The 22559-nt window shown below is 36.3% G+C and overlaps 1 protein-coding gene across 2 annotated transcripts in view; it reads right to left on the bottom strand.

The window, feature by feature from the left end:
* The window catches only part of LOC109832793 (isoamylase 3, chloroplastic), a 41225-nt gene continuing 35925 nt past the window's right edge, over positions 17260-22559 (bottom strand). For both annotated transcript variants that reach the window (XM_020400212.1, XM_020400213.1), the window contains 6 exons: positions 21517-21596; positions 20796-20900; positions 20630-20728; positions 19623-19684; positions 19109-19220; positions 17260-17726 (listed from right to left, as the gene is read on the bottom strand). In XM_020400212.1, the coding sequence (XP_020255801.1) occupies positions 17613-17726; positions 19109-19220; positions 19623-19684; positions 20630-20728; positions 20796-20900; positions 21517-21596 (572 nt within the window). In that variant the 3' untranslated portion in view covers positions 17260-17612. The remainder of the gene's footprint in view (positions 17727-19108; positions 19221-19622; positions 19685-20629; positions 20729-20795; positions 20901-21516; positions 21597-22559) is intronic.

The following is a 22559-nucleotide window of genomic DNA, read 5'->3' as shown; positions in this document are numbered from 1 at the left end:
TATTAACATTAGGCGATGCTAAATTTCACGGTACTAAAAGTCCCGTGAAGTTTCATAGTTTTTCTTCGTCAAAACCGTCCCAGTTTCAGCCCGACGGCCGAGACTTAGGTCGGTTTAGACAATTATTTCTAGAAGAGGTCTTTTTTTGCGATTTTTTTTTGAAAATCGGATGGTTTTTTAAAATTTCTCATAAAAGAAACTCAGAAGGTTCTGCACAAACCCCCTCAAACTTTATGGTGTCTCTGAAAAATTAGAATGGTTAAGGGGGTCATCTCAAATTGGCCAAAATTATGAGGTCTTTTCTTCTTTTCTTAATTTACCCTTTCATTTACCGCAATGATATTAGTACAACAGAGGGATACTTAACAATGCATGTACATAATGCGGACGCTCGTTTGTTTCATGTTCAACTATTAATCCTAAACTTTCCGTGTCGAGAAACTAACTTAAAAGAGAGCCGGGGAATTGATTGCACATACAAAGGCAACTCCGACCCTTATATATATGTTTGTGCCAAATAGAGCATGTCGAGTTCATTAACTTCGGCCAAGCATTTATTTATTTGAACCTCTGCGCGCTTAACTGCATGCACGTACGTCTCCCTGCAGCATTAAGCATTTATATCTTCCTTATTAGTAGAGTTGCATAAGTATGTACTTAGTAGATTCTCATAGGCATTTCATCAGTATGTAATCTCCCCTCTGCGCCTAATATGTTCAATCGCCAGAGTTGTTTACGGTTCTTAGAGCCCTCTAACCGTTAGACAAAAACTCTGAAGTTGTGATGAGAGGATCAAAGATTATATTTTTTGTTAAAACATTGTTTCTATTAAAATGATCGTCGTAACCAAGAGTGCGGTGTCAACTTTTAGAGAAGAAAAAACCCACTTTAAATTCGTGGTTGGTGAGATTTAAACACGTGTTGCTCGGACACCATCTTAAATTAAGTATCTCTAACCCATCACAGTAAAACTCCAAATTAAGCTGCGATAGAAGTTGAGAGCTAGTTTTATATTCTAACAATAATAGTCTTCCTTCGTATTAAATATCTGTTAAACTGTTAGAATTCAGGTATTGCTATTTTGTGCTATTCATTTCTTTCTGCCTATCATCTTCAGATGTTAGTTCCTTTTTCTTTTTCTTTTTCTTTTTTTAATCCATCAACTTCAATACTAGAGCTCATGCTGTCATGCATACACAAGTCAATAATCTGTCATTATACCAACATGTCATTAACTAGACGATATGTTTGATTAATTAGACTTTTCTCAAACATCTTCAACCACATAATTTCACGCACTAGCATTCTGAGGACGTTTGCTGATCTATCACCTTCAACTGCTATAAAATTCGTGCAATTCATTCACGCATCATTGTCAACCGTTAAAATCCGTACGTACAGATCGCATTGTCTGAAGTCTCTCATTCGGAAGACTAGTGACGGACGCGTGTCCCGGTCCCCGAAACATACTTTTGTTCTGCGTTGTGTTCGACCGTCCATGACCTCGCATTTCTAAAATTTCTAAAAAGCTAATCCTAACAAGCTCAATCAAACTAATTTATATTCCTTTTCTCCCCCCTTGAATCTCAATATTTAGAATATAATATACAAAATATCTCAACAGCCCCCACTCCATCCCACGTGATTCCAGAAGCATCGACGCACATGGCTGCACAGAAGTCACGCCAGCTGTTGCACACAATACACATTATTCTACCGAACTTCCCCCTCTCGAACCCAACAAATACATATAAAAAAATTAATAATAAAGTAACAAGATGATATTTTCTCTCCACCACCGAACTCACCCGCTTCCAACAAAAGCCTCACGTGGTCCCTGCTCGTCGCCGTTCAGTCTCAATTCCCAAATTACCCCTAGCGTCACGCAGAAATTACTAAGAAGGACATCAGCAGCAGCAACAACGAACTCAAATTAATACATAAACGAACATCAAAAAGAATTTTCACTAAAAATAATAACATCAAATAATACACAGATCACCACCACCACCACTCTCAGTCTCATCACTCTCACAGGTCACAATGTCTACAAATGATCAACAACAACCAAGAGAAAAAAAAAACAAAAGGAACTCGATCACAATAATAATAATGATACAACAATAATAAATTAGAAACCATATCTAAAATCGACCTAAACTAAAAGGCGTAGACTGCGGCGGCGACGGCGGATGCGGCGAGGGCCCACCCGCTCACGGATCGGACTCCGGGGGCGTTTTGGAGCCATCAAGGAGGGGGTTCCAGAGGGAGAGGAGCCCGCTGGGCCGGCGCCGGGGCACCCGCGAGGGCTGGCGCCGGGGGCACCGGCGAGGGGCCCATTGGTGGCAGGGGGCGGGAGGGGTGGAGGTGGTGGGGGCCGGGAGGGAGCGGCGGAGGGGTGGCGGGGCTCACGGCGCGGGCCGGGCCGGTGGCGGTAGGTGGGGCCGCCGTGGGTGCAGGGGTGGCGTGCGGCAGTTTTCGTGAGGGTTTGTGGTGAGCGTTTGGGTAGGGATGGGGGCGGCGCCGGGGGCCTGGGCGGAGGCGGCGACGGCGAGGAGGGCGAGGGCCAGGGCGACGAGAGACGAGCTTGAGAAAGCCATTGGTTCGAGAGAGAGAGAGAGAGAGAGAGAGAGCGAGCTAGGGCTTGAGGGAATGAGAGGAAAGGGAATAGGGAGGGGTTTATATAAAGCGAGGGAAAGGCGGTTGGGAAAGCTGTAGCGAGGAAAAAGAGTGCTGGATTACTTGTCATCTTATAATAAGTTGGCCTTTTTTTTGCAGATGAGGGCTTTTTTTTTTCCTTGTGTTTTGCTTTTCTTATTTTTGGAGAGGCGTCAATTATTATTTTCCTGAGGTGTTTTTTTTTCTTTTTTCCTAATGTGAAGAAGTTTTTACGGGTTTCACTGCTGCTTTTTTTAAGGGGAAAATTATAACAAACTATAAAAAAAATGATAAGAAATGTAAAATGTATGGTAATTTTTAAATGGACCGGTGGGAAACTGTCTTGTGATCCATTAATAAGAGTTAAACGGAACAATCTAGAAGACGGGTATAAAAGCAGTTGAAGCTACATCGCGACAATAACCGAATAAATATGCTGCACAAGTACACGCATGCACTCCACTGGCATGTCGTCTGCGGACAAACACCAGCCTTGCGTCTCGCGCTCTTAATTTCTCTCTCCCCCAGCTTCTAAATGTGTCGTGCATGCCGATAGACGGACAAAACTTACTATAATTATTATAAAAATTTTTCTTAAAAGATGATAAGAAAAATACATGAGTTAGTCTAGTTTAATTAGGTATATGTATGTTTGTCTTCTATCAAAAAAATGTTTGTTTAATAGAAATTTATGGTAGTTTCTAGAGTAACTTCAAGACGGTTTCGTTTAAACGATAAGAGCTTGATAGTTTCTTAATAAATTTATCTTCATTTATTAGAAAGTAGCTCATTCCAAAATTAGCCGCTTAGTGATGGAGTTCTTTTAAAAAAAAAGCAGATATTAAATAACTAAAAGGCACCAAAATGCCGACAATCTCATGGATATAATGCCAGGCTGCCAGCGGTCCAATCTTTCTTTAAATTTTGTGCTTATATTGGATGAAAGTATTAGGTCTCCTACCAACTTTTTGGGTGCCAGCCCCCCAAATTAATTTAATTTCAGAACTTATTCTCAAAATCTAGAGTTATCGGTGCCATGTTCAACTCTGAAACCGACTAATCCCAATCCCATATATTTAATTGTTTTATAATTTGATTTATTCTTCTCCGTAATTTTTATATTTTGAACCGTTTTGCAAAAAAAATTGGGTCCAAGTCTCGACCTGACCCGTTCTTTCCAACCTATATATGAATTTAATTTGTCGATGGTGACGTGAAAACAAATTTAGCATAGACACGGTCACCGTCCTTAGATTGGCCATCCAATTGAAATCTGACGGCTATTAATTGTGGTCAACATCGGTTTGTTTGCCCGCGTAAAATTTTGGTCAAAGACGTGATAGAAACGAAGTAGTCTTATTTTAGTTTACGTGCACCTCGTGATAGAAACGAAGTTGTCTTCAACTATGGAAATTGACAAGCGAGTTTATAATTGTTCGAAATCCATTCGGGATCCGAAACCCAATAAGCAATTTAATACGTATTTAAGTACACGCCTAGTTGAAGTTAAGTGTGCTCTTGAGACTTGTTAACCATTCGGATTGCACTTCTAAAGGTAAGGTATAAAAATTCAGAAGAGAAATTGCTAGAATCTGATTTAAGACAAGGTTATTGTGTGAAATCTGTAAGGCATTTTGTTTTATACCAATTCTCTCAGGCCCACTCGTAGAAGAACAGAAAAAGAATAACACAATCTTCTTCTTCATGGAAAAAAAATTAAAAAAAAAACATTATAGTTTCGTTTACCATGTTTTGCATTATGAATATTCACATAGCTTTTCAAGAGATACCAAATTAAAGATGTTGTATCACAGGGATGACTAAGTGTTAATCTCACTCTAGAAGTCGACACGTGTCTCGAGTTAACTATGCACCAAATCAACTCGGCCCTATGCGGAACGAGTGAAATAATGTCATCGTATGACCCTTCCCAAGAAGGATCGAGTCGAAAGGCGTCCTCACTCAGACCATGCTGTTAAGGCCGACTCCACGCCTCTTCATTTTGTAAGACAGCGTCAAAAAGCTCTTAATTCAAAATGGCTGAATCAAAAGGCATCTCTTATCGACCCTCTCGCAAAGCCGGGACGAAAAACAGTCATTCTTGAACCCCTCGCCAACAGCCGATCACCATCACATTAAATGCACGGTTAGAGTCATCATTACATCCGCCCCGAAAGTCTAAATGACTCATCGGACCTCATCAGCACCTTATTTCCCATGTCACGATCGCATTAATCACAAATGTGGCTCATACCACCAGCGGTGATACCTGTAAAGAATTGGCTGAATAAGCTGACTGCTTAGGCTCGGCTGAAATTACACAATTACCCTTCTGGATCTACTATAAATAGATGCGCTGCCTACCACATGGAGATGCGCAATCTTTGACAATATAACACATGACAATAATATTTGTCTCCTTCACTCAAGATTAATATTGACTTGAATGTCGGAATACTCTAGCTCGAAGAGCCCAACTCCAATCCTCTTACATATTATTTATGTGCATGGTTGAATCCTCTGCTCAATAATCAACCATCAAAGAAGACTTAGGAACCCTAAAACTTTCCATAATCTACACTGTTAGGATTTGAGTTGGTTTCTACTTTCAGTTAATAATATCCTAGACTTTAGGAGGTGTTTCGATATGATCTAATCTCTAGGATTCTGTTTAGCTTTTGATTTCTTCTTGTTTTAGTTAAGCACGTAGCTGTGTGTGATCTTGTTTGTTAAAGGGTGATCTTGTTTGTTAAGGTTTTAGGCTATTTAAAGGCCTGACCTGTTGAATAATGAAGTAAGTAAGTTAATTCCAATTGTGTTTCAGAGTTCCTTTCAATCTGGTATCAGAGCCCCCACTGGGCCTGAGAAAAAAGTGAGATAAGCAGCAGCTTAGAGAGAAACACAGAGAGATGAGTGAAGAGAAGGGATTGACTAAGATTCCTCATTTCAGTGGTCATTATGATCACTGGAGTGAACTCATGGAGAATTTGCTCCGAGCAAAAGGCTTGTGGAGTTTGGTGGAGAAAGGCTTCGAGGAGCCAAGAGCGGGGACCCTGTTGACGGATGCGCAGCAGGCACAACTTGATGATGCTAGGACCAAAGATCATCAGGTCAAGCATTACCTCTTTCAAGCCATCGACAGGATTGTCTTCGAGCAGATTTTAGATCGTCGTTCCGCCAAAACTGTTTGGGATTCTATGAAACAAAAGTTTGGTGGGAATGACAAGGTGAAGAAGTCTCACCTCCAGACACTCAGAAGAGAGTTCGAGATACTAGAGATGAGGAATGAAGAAACCATCACGGAGTACTTTGCCAGAGTGATGGTTGTCTCCAACAAGATGAGAAGCAATGGTGAAGATATGACAGATGAAAAGATCGTGGAGAAGATCTTGAGAACCTTGGTAGAAAGGTTTATCCCTATTGTAGTTTCAATTGAAGAAGCAAAGGATACTTCGACTATGTCCATTGATGAACTGCAGAGCTCGTTGGTAGTACACGAGCAGAAATTCAAAAGGGTGAGCAGAGAAGATGTTGATCAGGCATTAAAAGTAGAAGATCGAACATTTATAAGAGGAAAATATGCTATCAGAGGTAGGGGTCGAGGAAGGGACAAGGCAATGATGGAAGGTAGGGGTCGAGGAAGGGGCAAGGCAACGGTGGAATGCTTCAAGTGCCACAATCTTGGCCATTTTCAGTGGGAGTGTCCGAAATGGAACAAGGAGGCAAACTACGCTGAGTTGGATGAAGAAGATGATCTGTTGTTGATGTCGTATGTGGAATTGCACAAAGCTACACAACATGATGCTTGGTTCTTAGACTCTGGCTGCTCAAATCACATGTGCAATGACAAAGGTATGTTTTCAAGTCTGGATGAGAGTTTTAAACATTCAGTAAAGCTTGGGAATAACTCTAGGTTGAGTGTTGGTGGTAAGGGTGCTGTCAAGCTTATTTTTAATGGTATTACTTACACTATTGGAGAAGTATATTTTGTTCCTGATTTAAGAAATAATTTGTTGAGTATTGGTCAGTTACAAGAGAAAGGCTTGAAATTTTTGATTGAAAAGAATATTTGCAGTATTTATCATCCATACAGGGGCCTGTTTGCTCAAAGCAGAATGAGTGTGAATCGTATGTTTATCTTGGTAGCAGAAACTCAAGGTTCAAATGCTCAACCTGAAGAATGTATGCACACAAGCTCTCCTGATTTAGCCTATTTATGGCACCAGAGGTATGGGCACTTGAGTCACAAAGGTCTAAGAACCTTGCAGTTTAAGAAGATGGTTCGTGGTCTGCCACAATTTGCAAGCTCGACGACCACATGTACAGATTGTCTGAATGGGAAGCAACATAGAAGTGCCATGCCAAAACAAAGCAATTGGAGAGCAAGTCAAGTCCTGGAGCTGGTGCACACAGACATTTGTGGGCCAATATCTCCCACATCCAACAGCGGCAAGAGGTATGTTTTGTGCTTTATTGATGATTTTAGTCGTAAGGCATGGGCATACCTCTTATGTGAAAAGTCAGATGCATTGTACCATTTTAAGAATTTCAAGCAAATGGTTGAGAAAGAAGCTGAAGTGTTCATCAAGTGCCTACGAACAGATAGGGGAGGTGAATTTACCTCTCATGAGTTTAACAACTTTTGTAAAGAGCAGGGAATTAAGAGGCAGCTCACTACAGCATACACGCCACAACAAAATGGCGTAGCGGAGAGAAGAAATCGAACTGTGATGAACATGGTTCGATCGATGTTGTCCGCCAAGAAAGTTCCAACAACTTTTTGGCCTGAAGCTGTATTATGGACTTTCTACGTCCTAAATCGGTGCCCTACCTTAGCAGTCAAGGATGTCACACCACAAGAGGCCTGGAGCGGAATAAAACCTTCTGTGGATCATTTCAGAATTTGGGGATGTCTTGCTCATGTGCATATACCAAAAGAAAAAAGAGGTAAGCTAGATAATAGAAGCTTTCAGTGTATCCTTTTGGGTGTGAGTGAGGAATCCAAGGGGTATAAGTTGTTCGATCTTGATAAGAAAAGGGTAGTAGTTAGTAAAGATGTAGTGTTTGAAGAAGATAAGATGTGGAGCTGGGGTGATATGTATAAAGAACAAATTTCAGCAGAGTTAAGGTGGAGTGATGATGATGAAGTTTTTGATGGGTCTGGAAATAGAGTAGAAGGAGTGGATGATGTAGAGGGTGGTGATGGGGCTGTAGGTGAAAGAGAAGAAGGTGGGAACATGGATGAAGAGGGTGGTGATGGGGCTGTAGGTGAAAGAGAAGAAGGTGGGAACATGGATGAAGAGGGTGGTGATGGGGCTGTAGGTGAAAGAGAAGAAGGTGGGAACATGGATGAAGAGGGTGGTGATGGGGCTGTAGGTGAAAGAGAAGAAGGTGGGAACATGGATGAAGAGGGTGGTGATGGGGCTGTAGGTGAAAGAGAAGAAGGTGGGAACATGGATGAAGAGGGTGGTGATGGGGCTGTAGGGGAAAGAGAAGAAGGTAGGAACAGGGAAACACAAAACCCTAGTGCAGTTAGAAGTACAGTTGAAGGGAGGGAGAGAAGACCTCCTAGGTGGATGGGTGACTATTTTACAGGTGAAAGACTGAGTGAGGAGGATGAAGCTCACATGGTGCAAGACGTTTCTGTTGATGATCCTATTTACTTTGAAGATGCAGTGAAAGAAGAGAAGTGGCGCCAAGCTATGGAGGCAGAGATTCAGGCTATTGAGAAAAACCATACTTGGACTCTTACAGACTTACCGGAAGGAGCTAAGAGGATTGGAGTAAAGTGGGTCTACAAGACCAAACATGATGAGCAAGGAGCTGTGATCAAGCACAAGGCACGACTCGTGGCCAAGGGTTACTCACAAAAGGAGGGGATCGATTATAAAGAAGTATTTGCACCTGTAGCAAGACTTGACACTGTGAGAACTATAGTGGCATTAGCAGCTCAGAAAGGTTGGAGAATCTATCAACTCGATGTCAAGTCTGCTTTCTTGCATGGAGAGTTAATTGAGAAAGTTTTCGTTGATCAGCCAAGAGGATATGAGAAGGAAGGCAAGGAACACATGGTGTATCAACTACACAAGGTTTTATACGGTTTGAAACAAGCTCCTAGAGCTTGGTTCAGTCGTATAGAGTCTCATTTTGTCAAAGAAGGATTCTCAAGGTGTGAGAGTGAACAAACTTTGTTCACAAAGCATGGAAATGGAGGTAAACTTATCATCATAAGTTTGTATGTAGATGATTTGATTTACACAGGTAATGATGATGATATGATGCTTGAGTTTAAAGTTTCTATGATGAGAGAATTTGATATGAGTGATCTGGGAAGCATGAGCTATTTTCTCGGTATAGAAGTCTTGCAAAAGGAAGGAGGTATCTTCATTTGTCAAAAGAGATATGCACAGGAGGTTCTAAGAAGATTTGCAATGATGGAGAGCAATGAAGTTAAGAGTCCCATGGTGCCAGGTTTCAAAATTAGCAAAGACAAAGGGGGAATTATGATTGATGAGACTTATTTCAAACAACTTGTTGGCAGTTTGATGTATCTAACAGCAACTAGACCAGATCTCATGTTTGTGACCAGTTTGATAAGCAGGTTTATGTCAAGACCTACTGAGCTTCACTTGCAGACAGCAAAGAGGGTCCTTAGATACTTGAAAGGGACCATGAGCTATGGCGTATACTACAAGAGGAGTGGAGATAATAAATTCAAGGCCTTTACAGATAGCGATTATGCTGGGGATGTGGAAGATAGGAAAAGCACAAGTGGTTATGTTTTCTTATTAAGTTCTGGAGCTATCTCATGGAGCTCAAAGAAACAACCAATTGTGACTTTATCAACAACTGAAGCCGAATTTGTCGCAGCAACTATGTGTGCGTGTCAAGGTTTATGGTTGAAGAAGATCTTGAAAGAGCTTGGACAAGAAGAGGCCTGCATTTACATCAACTGTGACAACAGTTCCACTATCAAACTCTCGAAGAATCCTGTGCTTCATGGTCGAAGCAAACATATCGATGTGAGGTACCATTTTCTTAGAGATCTTGCTAATGAAGGTTCAATTGCTCTTGTTCATTGTGGAAGTACTAACCAGTTGGCAGACATCATGACAAAGGCTTTGAAACTGGATACTTTTCAAAGGCTCAGAAGCATGTTAGGAGTTTGTGATGTTACTGAAGTAAGCTAAAATTGCTTCTTGCATTTTAGTTTAAGGGAGGGTTTGTTAGGATTTGAGTTGGTTTCTACTTTCAGTTAATAATATCCTAGACTTTAGGAGGTGTTTCGATATGATCTAATCTCTAGGATTCTGTTTAGCTTTTGATTTCTTCTTGTTTTAGTTAAGCACGTAGCTGTGTGTGATCTTGTTTGTTAAAGGGTGATCTTGTTTGTTAAGGTTTTAGGCTATTTAAAGGCCTGACCTGTTGAATAATGAAGTAAGTAAGTTAATTCCAATTGTGTTTCAGAGTTCCTTTCAATCTACACTAAATTTCCCTTTTTGATGCTGACATCAACAAAAGAAATGATGTTGCTTGTAGTATATGTTAGTGTACAAAATTATATTCATTAATCCCCACCATAACTTGAAAGTTTTGGTGCACTATAAATTTAAGAGGATATCAGTAAGCAAGGTTTCCAATCTTCCTGGACATGGACCTCCATGCATATAAAAAAATTATCACCATTGTGCTAGTCTAGATTTTTGTCCTAAAAACGAATCTTCACCTTGCGGGGCATGTTAGAGTATAAAATTAAGAGAGGAGGATAAAAGACAAGGGCATTTTGAAACTTTATTATTATTATTATTATTATTATTATTATTATTATTATTATTATTATTATTATTCCCCCTTTTGTTTTGTTTTGTGTGTGTTGTGTAATTTAAATTTTCGGGCTTAAAGATATATAAAAGGGCGTCCATTTGGGATGCGTACACCACGAAGCTTCATTTGATGCTACAACCTATCGACTTAGAACTAGAGTGGGCTGTTAATATCATCATTAGATAACTACTTTTACTACCATTTGTTGACCTCAACTTATAATCATGAAACTTTATGATATAATAAAGGCTAAATAGCACTTATGTACCATATTGTTTTATCTACTTTTCACTTAAATACATTGACTTGCATTTGATAGCAAAAACATACCCTAAAGTTTTTTTAAACTTACACTTATATAACCCTCGATCACTTGTTTTTGGTAGTACTTATATACCCTAAAGTTATTATAACTTGCACCTCAGTACCCTAGAGTTTTTAAATCTGACACTTAAATACCCTAGAAATTTTTAAAACTTGCACTTAAATATCCTCAAGTTTGAAATTGAGGGTATTTATGTGCAAGTTTTAAAATTTTTAGGGTATTTAAATGCTAGTTCTAAAAACTTTAGGGTATTTACTTGCTAGTCGTAAAAACACTAGGGTATTTAAGTGCCAAAAAAATGAGGGTATAAAAGTACTAGTTTAAAAACTTTAGAGTATCTTTTCGTTACCAAATACAATTTGGGTATATAAGCGAAAAGTAGTTGAAACAATAAGGTATATATATAAGTGCTATTTAGCCATATTAAGAAGTGTGACCGCTACAATAGTATATTCTGCACAAATGAGAGAAATAATTGGTTAGGTGTATGCCCAATCATAGCTGCCTAATAGTCCATGAGGAGCTTCAATTGATTTAATCCAAATATTATTTGTTTATTTTGGTTTGTCAAGTTTATTATAAATTATGTTTGGTTGGTGAGGCGTTTTAAAGTGAAGACCACATGGATATACATCTTCACTCATAAGTTTGCCAGCCAATTTCTTGCATTACAAGAATAGTTTACTTAATTGGTTGATTATTTGATCATGTTTGGTAGTGCGTATGAGAGAATACAGTGCATATATTCTCATGTAAATGCGATATGCACATATCAAATGCTTTTAATTCTGTCTTTTTTTTACTTGGTTTCTCTCTCTTTCCTCTCGTCCCAATATTTTTAAATTAGGTTCCTCTAACTATTAGATCAAAACACCAAAGTTACAGTGATAATCGAAGATTATATTTTTGTATTCTAACATGTCCCCCATAGGTTGAGGGTACTTTTTAAAAAGTGGACTCAGAAAACAATGTTAATTTTTAGAAAATCCATTTTCAGTTCGTGTCCAATGGGAGTTGAACCTAGATTGCTTTGATATCATCTTAAACTAAGTACCTGTAACCATTAGTCGGGGATTATATTTTTATATTCTAACAAATATAATTAAACTCAAAAACCGTTATTAAGGATGATATTTTGAGGACAATAGAAGTTTCACACCATTTTTTCAAAGTATTATTGACCAATTTAGGATTGTATTGCTAATAAATTCCTTATATCACAAGATTCATAGGGTATAATATACAGTCCCTCGGCAGCTAATCACTTAATTACACCTTTTGTACTCTAAGGTACCATTTGGCAAATGGTTAAGTGAGGGGTTAAGAAGACTTAACATCTTCTTAACCCGCCAAACACATTAAATTTATACAATTGTTAAAGTGAGTTAACCCTCCATAATTTACCAAACATAAAAATATAGAAATGTTAAGCTAACCCCTCTAAAGGAGTTAAAATGAGTTAACCCCTCAAAATGAGGAGTTTACTAATACTCCTATTTAGAAGGATTAAGAGTTAACCCTTCTAATGATAAAGAAAATAGTCAAAATCATTGTTATTCTCAAACACTAAAACTGATCACAATGACTAAAATAAAACAATAGTCAAAATCATTGTTATTCTCAAACACTAAAACTGATCACAATGACTAAAATAAAACTTATTTAACAGGTTAATAATTTAGTCCTTCAGATTATCATAAAATAAAACTTATTTAACAGGTTAATAATTTAGTCCTTCAGATTATCAAATGGGCTAAGTACATTAATTCTTCTTTTTAACCCCTCTTCCTTAACCCTTTTGCCAAACGGGGCCTAAGTATATTTACCACTGGAATTTGTTAGGAGTAGGACGACATCTGATCATTCATTTTATTAGGGTCTAAATCTTTAATCTATATCAATACTATTTATAAAAGAGGATTGGGGTGTTAAAACTTTTGATCGACTCCTTTATCCCTCTAAAATTTGATAATTTCCCAATAATGCCTTGAAATTTATTTAATTCATTCTATTTATTACACTATAATTATTCATGCAATAAACATAAGAACCAATATTAAAAACTAAATATATATTATAAAATTTAATCATATTCCCCAAATTTTATTCACATTCTATTTATTACATTATAATTATTCTTGCAATAAACATAAGAACTAATATATATCATAAATTTTAACCATGTTAGTCTAATGATAAATAAGATAAATATTTCACTTTAGATATTAAGCATTATACAATAAATATACAATTTTAATATTTAAGATAATAATATGATAACCTATATTTATAAATTATGTTGTAATTTAAGATAATTTAATATTTAATTAAAAATCTAATGTCTAATCTAATACTATAATATATTAATATGTGTCTCTGATATATGAAAATTTTGTGGAGAGGAATACTAATATAAATGTTAATCTCTTAGTGGATGTAGTGTAGAAATAGCATGTAAAACTATCATATTATATTACTAACTGTTGCAATATACTTATCATAATATTTAGATACAATGTAATTCTGAGCATGCGGATTTCCAAGCAGTATGAGAAGCTATTACATTTGCTCTTAACACTGGATGTGTAAATGTAATTTTCAAAGAAGATGTGGAGGTGGTAATTAGAGATATCTAAAATGGTGCGAAGTAACACTCGATTTTAGACACTTTGTGGATGATATTCAACAATGTTGCACATGACTCAAGGAATAGGATTTTTAGATTGTTTGTTAAACGAGCAATGTAACGGCTCATGTGTTGGTCCGAAGAGCTAAGAAAATTAATGATTTTGTAGTATGGCTCGAATACCCACTACTGTTTTTACACAATATTCTGTAGTCTGATAAGGATCAGTGTTTGTCCACATTCTTTTGTTGTAATTTTAGGTTTTCAGTTTAGTTTGGATGTGTCTTAATATATTTTTCCCATAAAAAACTATTGCAATATAATAATTAGATCCTACTAACAAATTAATTTATGACATCTACCCTTCTAAACCTACTAATAATGCATTTAATATGAATAGTAGTGAGAAATGAATCCATAATTAAAGTGTCCATGTATTTTCTCTAATTGACTAATCAAATTCTATTAATTAATTGTGCACTAATTATTTCATGACTAATCTACTTCGTTCCACTTGGACCTCAATAGTTGCATAAATTATATTATATATAGATGCTCAAATGCACAAAAAAAACAATATAAAAGTATATAAAAAAGAGGAAGTGAGAATTTTGACAGTGTAGTCAGTCTCTCGATTATATTAACCGGAATGCATCACAGTCAATAAGATTTTGCAAGTGATAATTGAGAGAGAAGATTATATTGTTTTTCTTTTGAGGAAACAAACATGTCTACGACCGAGTTTACCTCCCATTTATGAAAAAAAAGCCATCAATCTATTAGTTATACAAGTATACAAATTCATGGAGAGAAAAAACTCATATAAATGTCAATAAATTGCCTTTCAAATGTTTAGCCTCATATCGTCACTGAATATATATTACGTGCAAAGCACGTGCTACATACTAGTATTTTGAAATTAGGCTTGCAAATCATTAAAAATTGCTGCTAGGTCCCTTAATTCACACATCTTGTTAGTTGCTACTGCTACTCTTGAGTGTACTCTTGATGAGAGGGTTGATTGAAAGAACTTCCATGAATTGAGGAGGGCCTAATAACAATTTTAATGATTTCGGACCACAAATGCTTAAACAACTTTTGAGATTTATCTAATAGTAATTTTAATTAAATTTGAGGCACTCATTTCAAAATATTATTTGTAAAATGGACTTATGTAAATAAATAAATAAATAAAACACTTACTTATTAGAAATGATCAATCACGGCCACCTAACTACTACTAGATAATTATAATTGAAAAAGTGTGCCTTTTATAATTCACGCTATCCAAAAATATATAAATAGCCAAAATAGGGGAGCTTGTCGCGCACAAGTAGCTTCTTTACTATGAAGTTTGAAACTAATTAAGAAACATCTATTTACTTTCTTTGCTATGAAGTTTGTCAGTAAGAAATATCTACAAGCAAATTCACAAAAACAAAAGAAAAAAAAAAGAAAAAGAAAAAGAAAAAGGCCAGGAATTTGTGGGAAGAACTTACGTAAGATGACAACATTTTCCTTTTTTTTTTTCAGTTTGAAACTATACAAGGAAACAATGTAGCGTGGTACGCAATGAGCTGGCGGGTTGGTTTCTATTGAGCATTTTGTCAAAGTGACACTTTAACTGAATTTGGCATTGCACGACACGACACACATTGTTATTTTAAGTACGAAAATATCAATCCATTGTCCTAAAATGGCAAAGTACGAGTCTTTTTGGATGAATACTCTATTGTTTCACAGTAAATACTCTGAGTTGTAAAAAAGGTAATATTTTAATATTCTAAATTCTAAAAAATAGCCCTTTAATATTTTAAATTGTAAAAAAATAGCAAGTTATTTAGTAACTTTTTTGTAACTATATTAACCATATTTATTGTTATATTTATCACTATACCTACTCTTTATCTTTTTATTAATTTCTATTGAGGGATATTTTTTTCCATAACCAAGTTTTTAATGGTGTTCAACATATTCTAACGGTGAACAACTCAGGATATGTGCTACTTTTACAACTTGGTGTATTAAAGTATTAAGATGATGAACGATAGGATATTTATGTGACATTTAGCCTTTTTTTATACAAGGATCTCAACTGAAAAAACATGGAGGGATAATTAAAATGCAATGGTCTGAGGTACAAAAGGAAACGGTGGAAATCAGATTCGTGGTAACTAACTAGGCAAATGATTGTCTTTTCAAGTTAATTAAAGGTGGAAATATTATCTCTTGTCATTCAATTGAAGTTGAGTTTGGTCGAGTATAATCATGAGGTGAGGTTTAATCTTATATCATAAAGATAGTTAATTAGATGGAACACTGTTAAATAAATTTAATCTCGTGATTCATACTATAACGAGATTCCAACAATATATAAGAAAATATGTTGACCATGCAAAGCGAATTCTTCAATCATAGTTGCATCCGAGAGGAAACGCACAAGCAGAAAAATTAAAGGAGCTCGAAATTGTAAGACCGTACGTCTACGCCTCCTGCTTAACACTCGTCATTATTGAAGAAGTAATAAAATTAAAGGGCTAATGACTTTGGACATCATTGACAAGTTCAAAGGACGTATTAGCATACTGCATATATACCTGTCAAAAAATTTTCTAAAGCTGAACTGTTGCTCATGGTAAACTAATGAAATATAAATTTTAGAGGTCATTATCAAGTCGGTAATTAACCAAATTTATTTTGTATAATTCCGTGCTTTCACTCTCATTAATTAGACCAATCGGCTGTCCTATTACCTTTTATTATTTTTATTTTTATTTTTATTTTTGTCTTTTCATCTTTTTTCCCTTCTTCCTCTGCATTCGGAATATTTCTCCTATCATGGGATTTTCTCTCCCTCATTTATCTTTTTCCTACTTCAATCAATTAATAGAGAAATTGGCATTTCAATTCAATTTCTTTTCATCAGTAAGTTTCTTTCTTTTGATGTTTATTCTACTAATTTCGGGGTTTTTTTCTTCATGCTTTAAAAATGCTTTATTCAATACTCACTTGAGGAACTAGTAACAGATGTTGTTGATTAAAGACGGAATTTGGGCACATCATCCATAATTCCCTAAGTATAACTTGTCAGTTGGACCATCTTCTCATCCTATCTTTAATGTAAATGTCTTTGTGCATTAAGTATATCAACAGCTTGATGTTGTAAGTTTCTAGACGTTGATGAGATTATTTTTGTCGCTGGGACTATTTTATTCAACTAATGACGCCAAATAGAGTTTGAATATTAGTTCAATGGGATTGGCAGCTATCATATAATTTTACTGAAATATAACAAATATCTTAACCTTTTGTCATTTATATAGTCAAATATGGATTGAATCAGCAAAATTTTCAACTGCCGGCTCTCTCTGCACGAAAAGTTCGCAAAAAAGTTAGCATACGTACATTTACAAGCACTGACCAAATCTACAAGCAATCTTACTCTATATCTGAAAATGGCATCTCAGACTTGTTGTTCGGGTGCAATTTCATTTTCTGTACAGCCGTACTCAACCTCTAGGGGGCGGCGTTTTGTATTACTGACAGCACATACAAATTATTCTGTGTGACTATTACTCACAAGACGTAACTAAGGCTCATACACAGCGCAATCTTCACGCCTCCGTGCAATTATACCGATTTTTTACAAAACGACAACCAAATATATTTATTCACAAAGAGCTAAATAGAACAGCGCAGGGTAGACGAAAGTCACGCTTGAAATCTGAATCATATAGTAGCTGCCGACTGAGAAGGAACAAAGGCATAAAGATCCATAAGCGTACTGAAAGTATGCCGGCCGATGAGTTTTAGGGAATATCACTAGAGGAACCAAGCTACAATGTAGCTACTATATAAATATGTTACTATATGAGAATGAAATCAATGTGTCAAAATCATGAATGATCAACAATATTAGAAACATGAGGATGCTAGTATGGCTTGGGGACTGGGCATTTTATTCGTCTAATGATGGGTCACCAGCAACCCCCTTGTAATGACTCCAGACATACCGTTCCCAATTAACAACTCTTTCTACCATTTTACACTTCATTGCTAAAATAAAATCCTGATATAAAGTACAAATATGCTACATTATTAGCCTCAAGGTGACCTCTTTCATCGACAACACTTTGCATTTTGACATTACAAACTGGAGTCGCTTGAGCCCTTGCGACTTCATGGTTTCGCCTCGAGAAGAACAGAAGAATATGGAGCAACATTGTACACAGTCTCAACAAATGGGATGCCTTCAGAGACGAAATCATTGGGAGCTTCAAGATTTGTGTCCACCTGCAATATGATAACAATGTATACATGGTACAATTATAGAGGTGTTAATAGACAGGCTTTACTGGATTCCATCAAGGAATTCTTTCAGATGCGAAATTTTGAAAGTAAGATACTGATAACCAGTTCAAGGAGAGACCCTGATAAATTAAGTTTTACCTTTCCTTCATCAAATTGTATAAATTTTAACTGGTCAAAAAAGGATAACAATAATGATCGAGTTCCTATCCCGGCTTTTGGGCCCTACAAAATGCATCCTTTTCATTATTCACATGCTAAAATGAAAAGAGATATGTAATTAAAGCCAGTGTAATTTCCTGCAGTAAAAGTTGTTCCCGAGTTTTTCCTTCTCCCTTCAAACTGTATCAAATCAACAAACAACCTTCTCTCCAACCATGAAAAGATGAAGGTCAACATGTTTCATCCAAATTTCTAGGCCTGCAGTGAAAATCCTTTCACCATTTAACACACTTAGGCTAGGCTCCCTCTCCTCGATTAAAATTTCAACTTTCATCTGATATTTCCTCCTCAATTCATTTTCGTTTTGATATATCCCTAAGCTACCTACAGCTCCTTCAAATGCAGTCCTGTTCTTGCCTTAATTAAACTGGTCTTATTCAAAATTGAAGCTGCTTTGGACTTATGAATTGGCTACAAACACACTTATAATACCCTCTAGTGGCTTCTACTAAATCATCTCGACATGGATATTTCACCTTCTATTATGACTAACAACAACGATGATGATAATGGTAAATGATAGTAAGGCAGTAAAAACAATAAACCAATTAAATGCTATGCGCCTATTAAGTGGAAAGATGATAGTTCTTTGTGAGAGGAGACTTGCCTGGAGCTCATGGGTGAGTTGATGAGCCTTCGAAGTTTCAACACTAAAGGAAAAAGCCAATAAACATGACCCTACAATGGTAGAAGGGTTCGGCCGCTCCTAGTGCCTTTAATTGAATGTAGGGGTGTTTCCATTGTCCCATACTTTAAAAAGAAGAATTAAAAACAATATTCCACTATAAATTATGTAGGATAGCTGCCTAAGAAATTCAGGTCAACTACACTTTAACACATGAAATTGCAATGTAGCTATGACTTGTGAGTTATAGTTGAAAAGAATGATAATTTTAATCTTTAAAGTTCAGCGTTCAATGATGATGACATATGTGGAAATTTTAGCTGAAAAAACAAGTTTCACAAGCAATGATAAAGATCTGAAACATGGAAAAGATCTGAAACATTGATCAGATGGAAATATTTGACAATTAATTGTATGACGGGAAAAGCGTGTATCCATCGCAAAACATTTCAGCAATTAAAAGTGTAAAGAAGTATAATCTCAATTGATAAGATATTGAAAAGCAAGGAGAAAAGCATACCACACGGTGCCAACTCCTCTTATGTGGCGGCGAGGGTATTATAGCTTTGACAAAGAAGTCATGTGCATTAAATGCCAAGTAGATGTCCCCTCCAGCTCTATCATCATGGAGCCTATTACATTCCCAATCTCATTAAAGGCATTCAAAGTGAGATGATGACCTAGTTGTCTATTAGGTTGCATTTTCCAAATAGACTGTATTAGGGAAGTATGGGTACCATTTTCTGGCATGAACAAAATAGCTTCAGCATACTGAAGTTTAGATAAGTGGGTAGTTGAGATAAACCAAACCAGTTGAGTTCTCCAACCATTATAAAATAAGAGGCCTACTTTTCTTACCAGCCTTACCCTGCCCATTTACATACCCAAGATAGAAGCAGGCTAGCCCCACATCACCTCAGTGTTGGTGTAATGCAAGGGACAACCTCCTGCTTATCGATTGGGCATGGAGATGGCTAAGGCATGCTGGGCTAGGAATATATTTTGAATAAAGTAAAGGGATTTCCTTCTCTTACGTGAAGGCCAAGAATTTGCTCTCATGGTTTTCCCAATTATCCTCATGCCAGGTAACATCATTCTGCACAAGCAAAATTTTTATTGCAAAAATTTGAATGAGAGAATATTTCACGGTTCAGATAATATGTTGTGAATTTTTAATAGGAAATACAATAATTTAGTGCAAGAAATGATTTGGTTCCTAATGTTAATTTTTGATGAATAACAAGTTATGCAAATCATGCATAGAATCGTTGTTAATATGCTCTGGATTAATATTTTCATAGAACTAGTTTAGAAAAAAATTTACTTCATCATCTTGTGGTATACTCTTTTCTCAGACGAAGATTTACCTTATGTCAGTCCTAAGGTCGAGGTAAGTAAGCTAGTGGAACAGTAGACAATCAAACATACCAGAAAAAGTATCAGCTGCAGTTAAGTTTAGATTAGTGCCAGTTAAAAAAAATGCAAACAATGAGCCACTGCAAACACCATACAAGGCCAACTATATTGAACAAAACAATCTTTATTTTGTCAGAGATGATCCGGAACAAAGACTTATTTGTCATGCTGCATATATTCTGTATGATCTACAATGATAAGGGCAACAAAGCCTTTATCCCAAAATTTGGGGTCAGTTATATGAATCCTATTGTTCCATTCAGTTCTATTATATCACCGCACTTAAGTTAATCATCACCATATCCTTCTTAATTGCTTCTAATGTATGACAGAAAAATATACAAACAAATTCTGATGCACTTTTGCACATATAAGTAACATAGTTTAGCATGTAAAATTATAAGCTTAAAAGATTCTTATACTGAAGACAGATGTTCATCAAAATGACAAAAATGGTGTCTAATATTATAATCATTTATACCAGAAACAGGTCATTTTGATTAATTAAGATTCAGCCTAGATATATTACTCAGACATGCACACACGCATACATCCAGAAACATCCATCATAAAAACGAAAACGGAATCTACTATTAGCTTTATATGAAGATCTTGCAACGCCAACCTTGTTAAGGAATCTATCACGCCTCAGTATAGGATGATTTTGACGAAACTTTATCATCTCTGAGAAGAATCTGAAATGATCACCCTTTCTCTCTTCCAGCTATTCTAGCAAACAAAATGAATTAGCTTGAGGACTACTGAGAAAGAAGAGAAAAATAGATACTCACCTGTCCCCATTGAAAATGGTTTATTTCAGTATCATGTCCGTAGCTATTGTTATTTCCATAGCGTGTGTGACCATATTCATCACCCATCAGCATCATTGGTCTTCCCTGTTTATAAGCCACAATGACCAATATTGAAATGTGCAAATGCTCTCGATTAATAGTAAAGTCATGAATATGATGACTACAAAATTGCAGCCACGACTAACAGAAGAAGGAAAAAGTGTTTCTTCTATATTTTTCTCTTTCTCAATGGTAGCAAATTACAGAATGTAGACTAAAGTTTTCCACTTCTATTTTTAAGTGTGTCGACTTATATTCATTTGTTAAGTCAAATTCATGAGAGAGAATAATGACTAACGTGCAGTTCATGAAAAAAAGAGAGTATTTTATCCAGTGCAATATATCATCTTCCAAAGAGACCATGAGAAATCTGGATGCTAATGGAAGAACTCAAAAGGACTTCTACATGAAATTAGCCAAAACTTTGCTTCCAGGTCATAAATTGATGAATAGATACTTCAACAATTTTCAACGCTACCTTGTCATGCCATTCTTGTAAGAATTTCCAGGCTCAGAAAATAATCTGCTTCAGGTTCACATATAACAGATATGGGAAATAGGAAACACTAACGTTTTAAAATGAGGGAAACTTAAAACCTTAAACCAAACCATGTCAGTAATAATTGAACTATTTCAAGCTCAGAATACATAAACTGCTTACCTGAGAAATCATTAATGCTACATGGAAGTTCTTCATTTGTCTGGAACGTAAATTTATGATCTTCACATCATTTGTTTCACCTGCATAGTCAATACAACTATGAGGTCATGGTGATTACAAAATAAGCCAGTGACATTTTACCAAAATGATAACAATAAACAAAAGAATAAGCAACACTTACGCAAAATTAGAAGTCCAGAGCATTGGTCAAACCAACATTCAAGCAGAATAATAATGACGATAAGAGAACAAGCAACTTTTATGCACAATTGAGAAGACCCATAAACTTGATTATTTCCTGCTTTGGTTTCAGCATGATCTTGTGGATGTATTTGTCACTTGAAATAGTAGAGATAGATGCATTTGGGGCATATCCCACCAGATAGATGAAAGATGCATTATACAACTTGGATACTTATTAGTGGTAAAGCAACTCTGAACTTCCACGAGTTGCATCATAGAAGTGCACTCTACAGGAAAACTTGCCCAGAAGCTTAACAAGTTGACACTAATAAGAAGCTTCAAAGTGATTCTATCACAAAGTATGTCCTAGATCCATATGAAACCTTATTTTTAATACTTTATGACTCCCTCTTGTACCTTCAATTCGTCAAATGGTATACAACAGAAATTCTATTTCTGACAACTGTTTATTGAGCACAGGTCATCATTGGAAACTTCCCCACCAGCATCTGTGTGCCTTTCCATTTACATGGTCTACAAATAACAAATTCTTCCATGCTAAGTATCCATTGTGAAACATCAACACCATATGTAATCTTAGGATGATGCATATACCAACAAATATGCGTAAGCAATCCATTTGCATATTATATCATAACATGGGCATTTTCTTAGAGAATTTATAAGCAGCAATGAGGTCCGATAACCAGATACGAATCTGTTGACATATTAGTATAGTTAAGGGGGTTATTTGTAAGATGTGTTTGTAGGGGGCCTATATAAGCCCATGTTATCTCATTAATAAGATTAGAGTTTCAATTCTATATGGTATCAGAGCCAAACCCTAGCCGCCACCCCCT

The sequence above is a fragment of the Asparagus officinalis genome, chromosome 3, assembly GCF_001876935.1.
Source record: "Asparagus officinalis chromosome 3, Aspof.V1, whole genome shotgun sequence".
Classification (NCBI taxonomy): domain Eukaryota; kingdom Viridiplantae; phylum Streptophyta; class Magnoliopsida; order Asparagales; family Asparagaceae; genus Asparagus; species Asparagus officinalis.
Note: the sequence above shows the minus strand (reverse complement) of the source record. Positions and strands in the feature narration are given on the sequence as shown.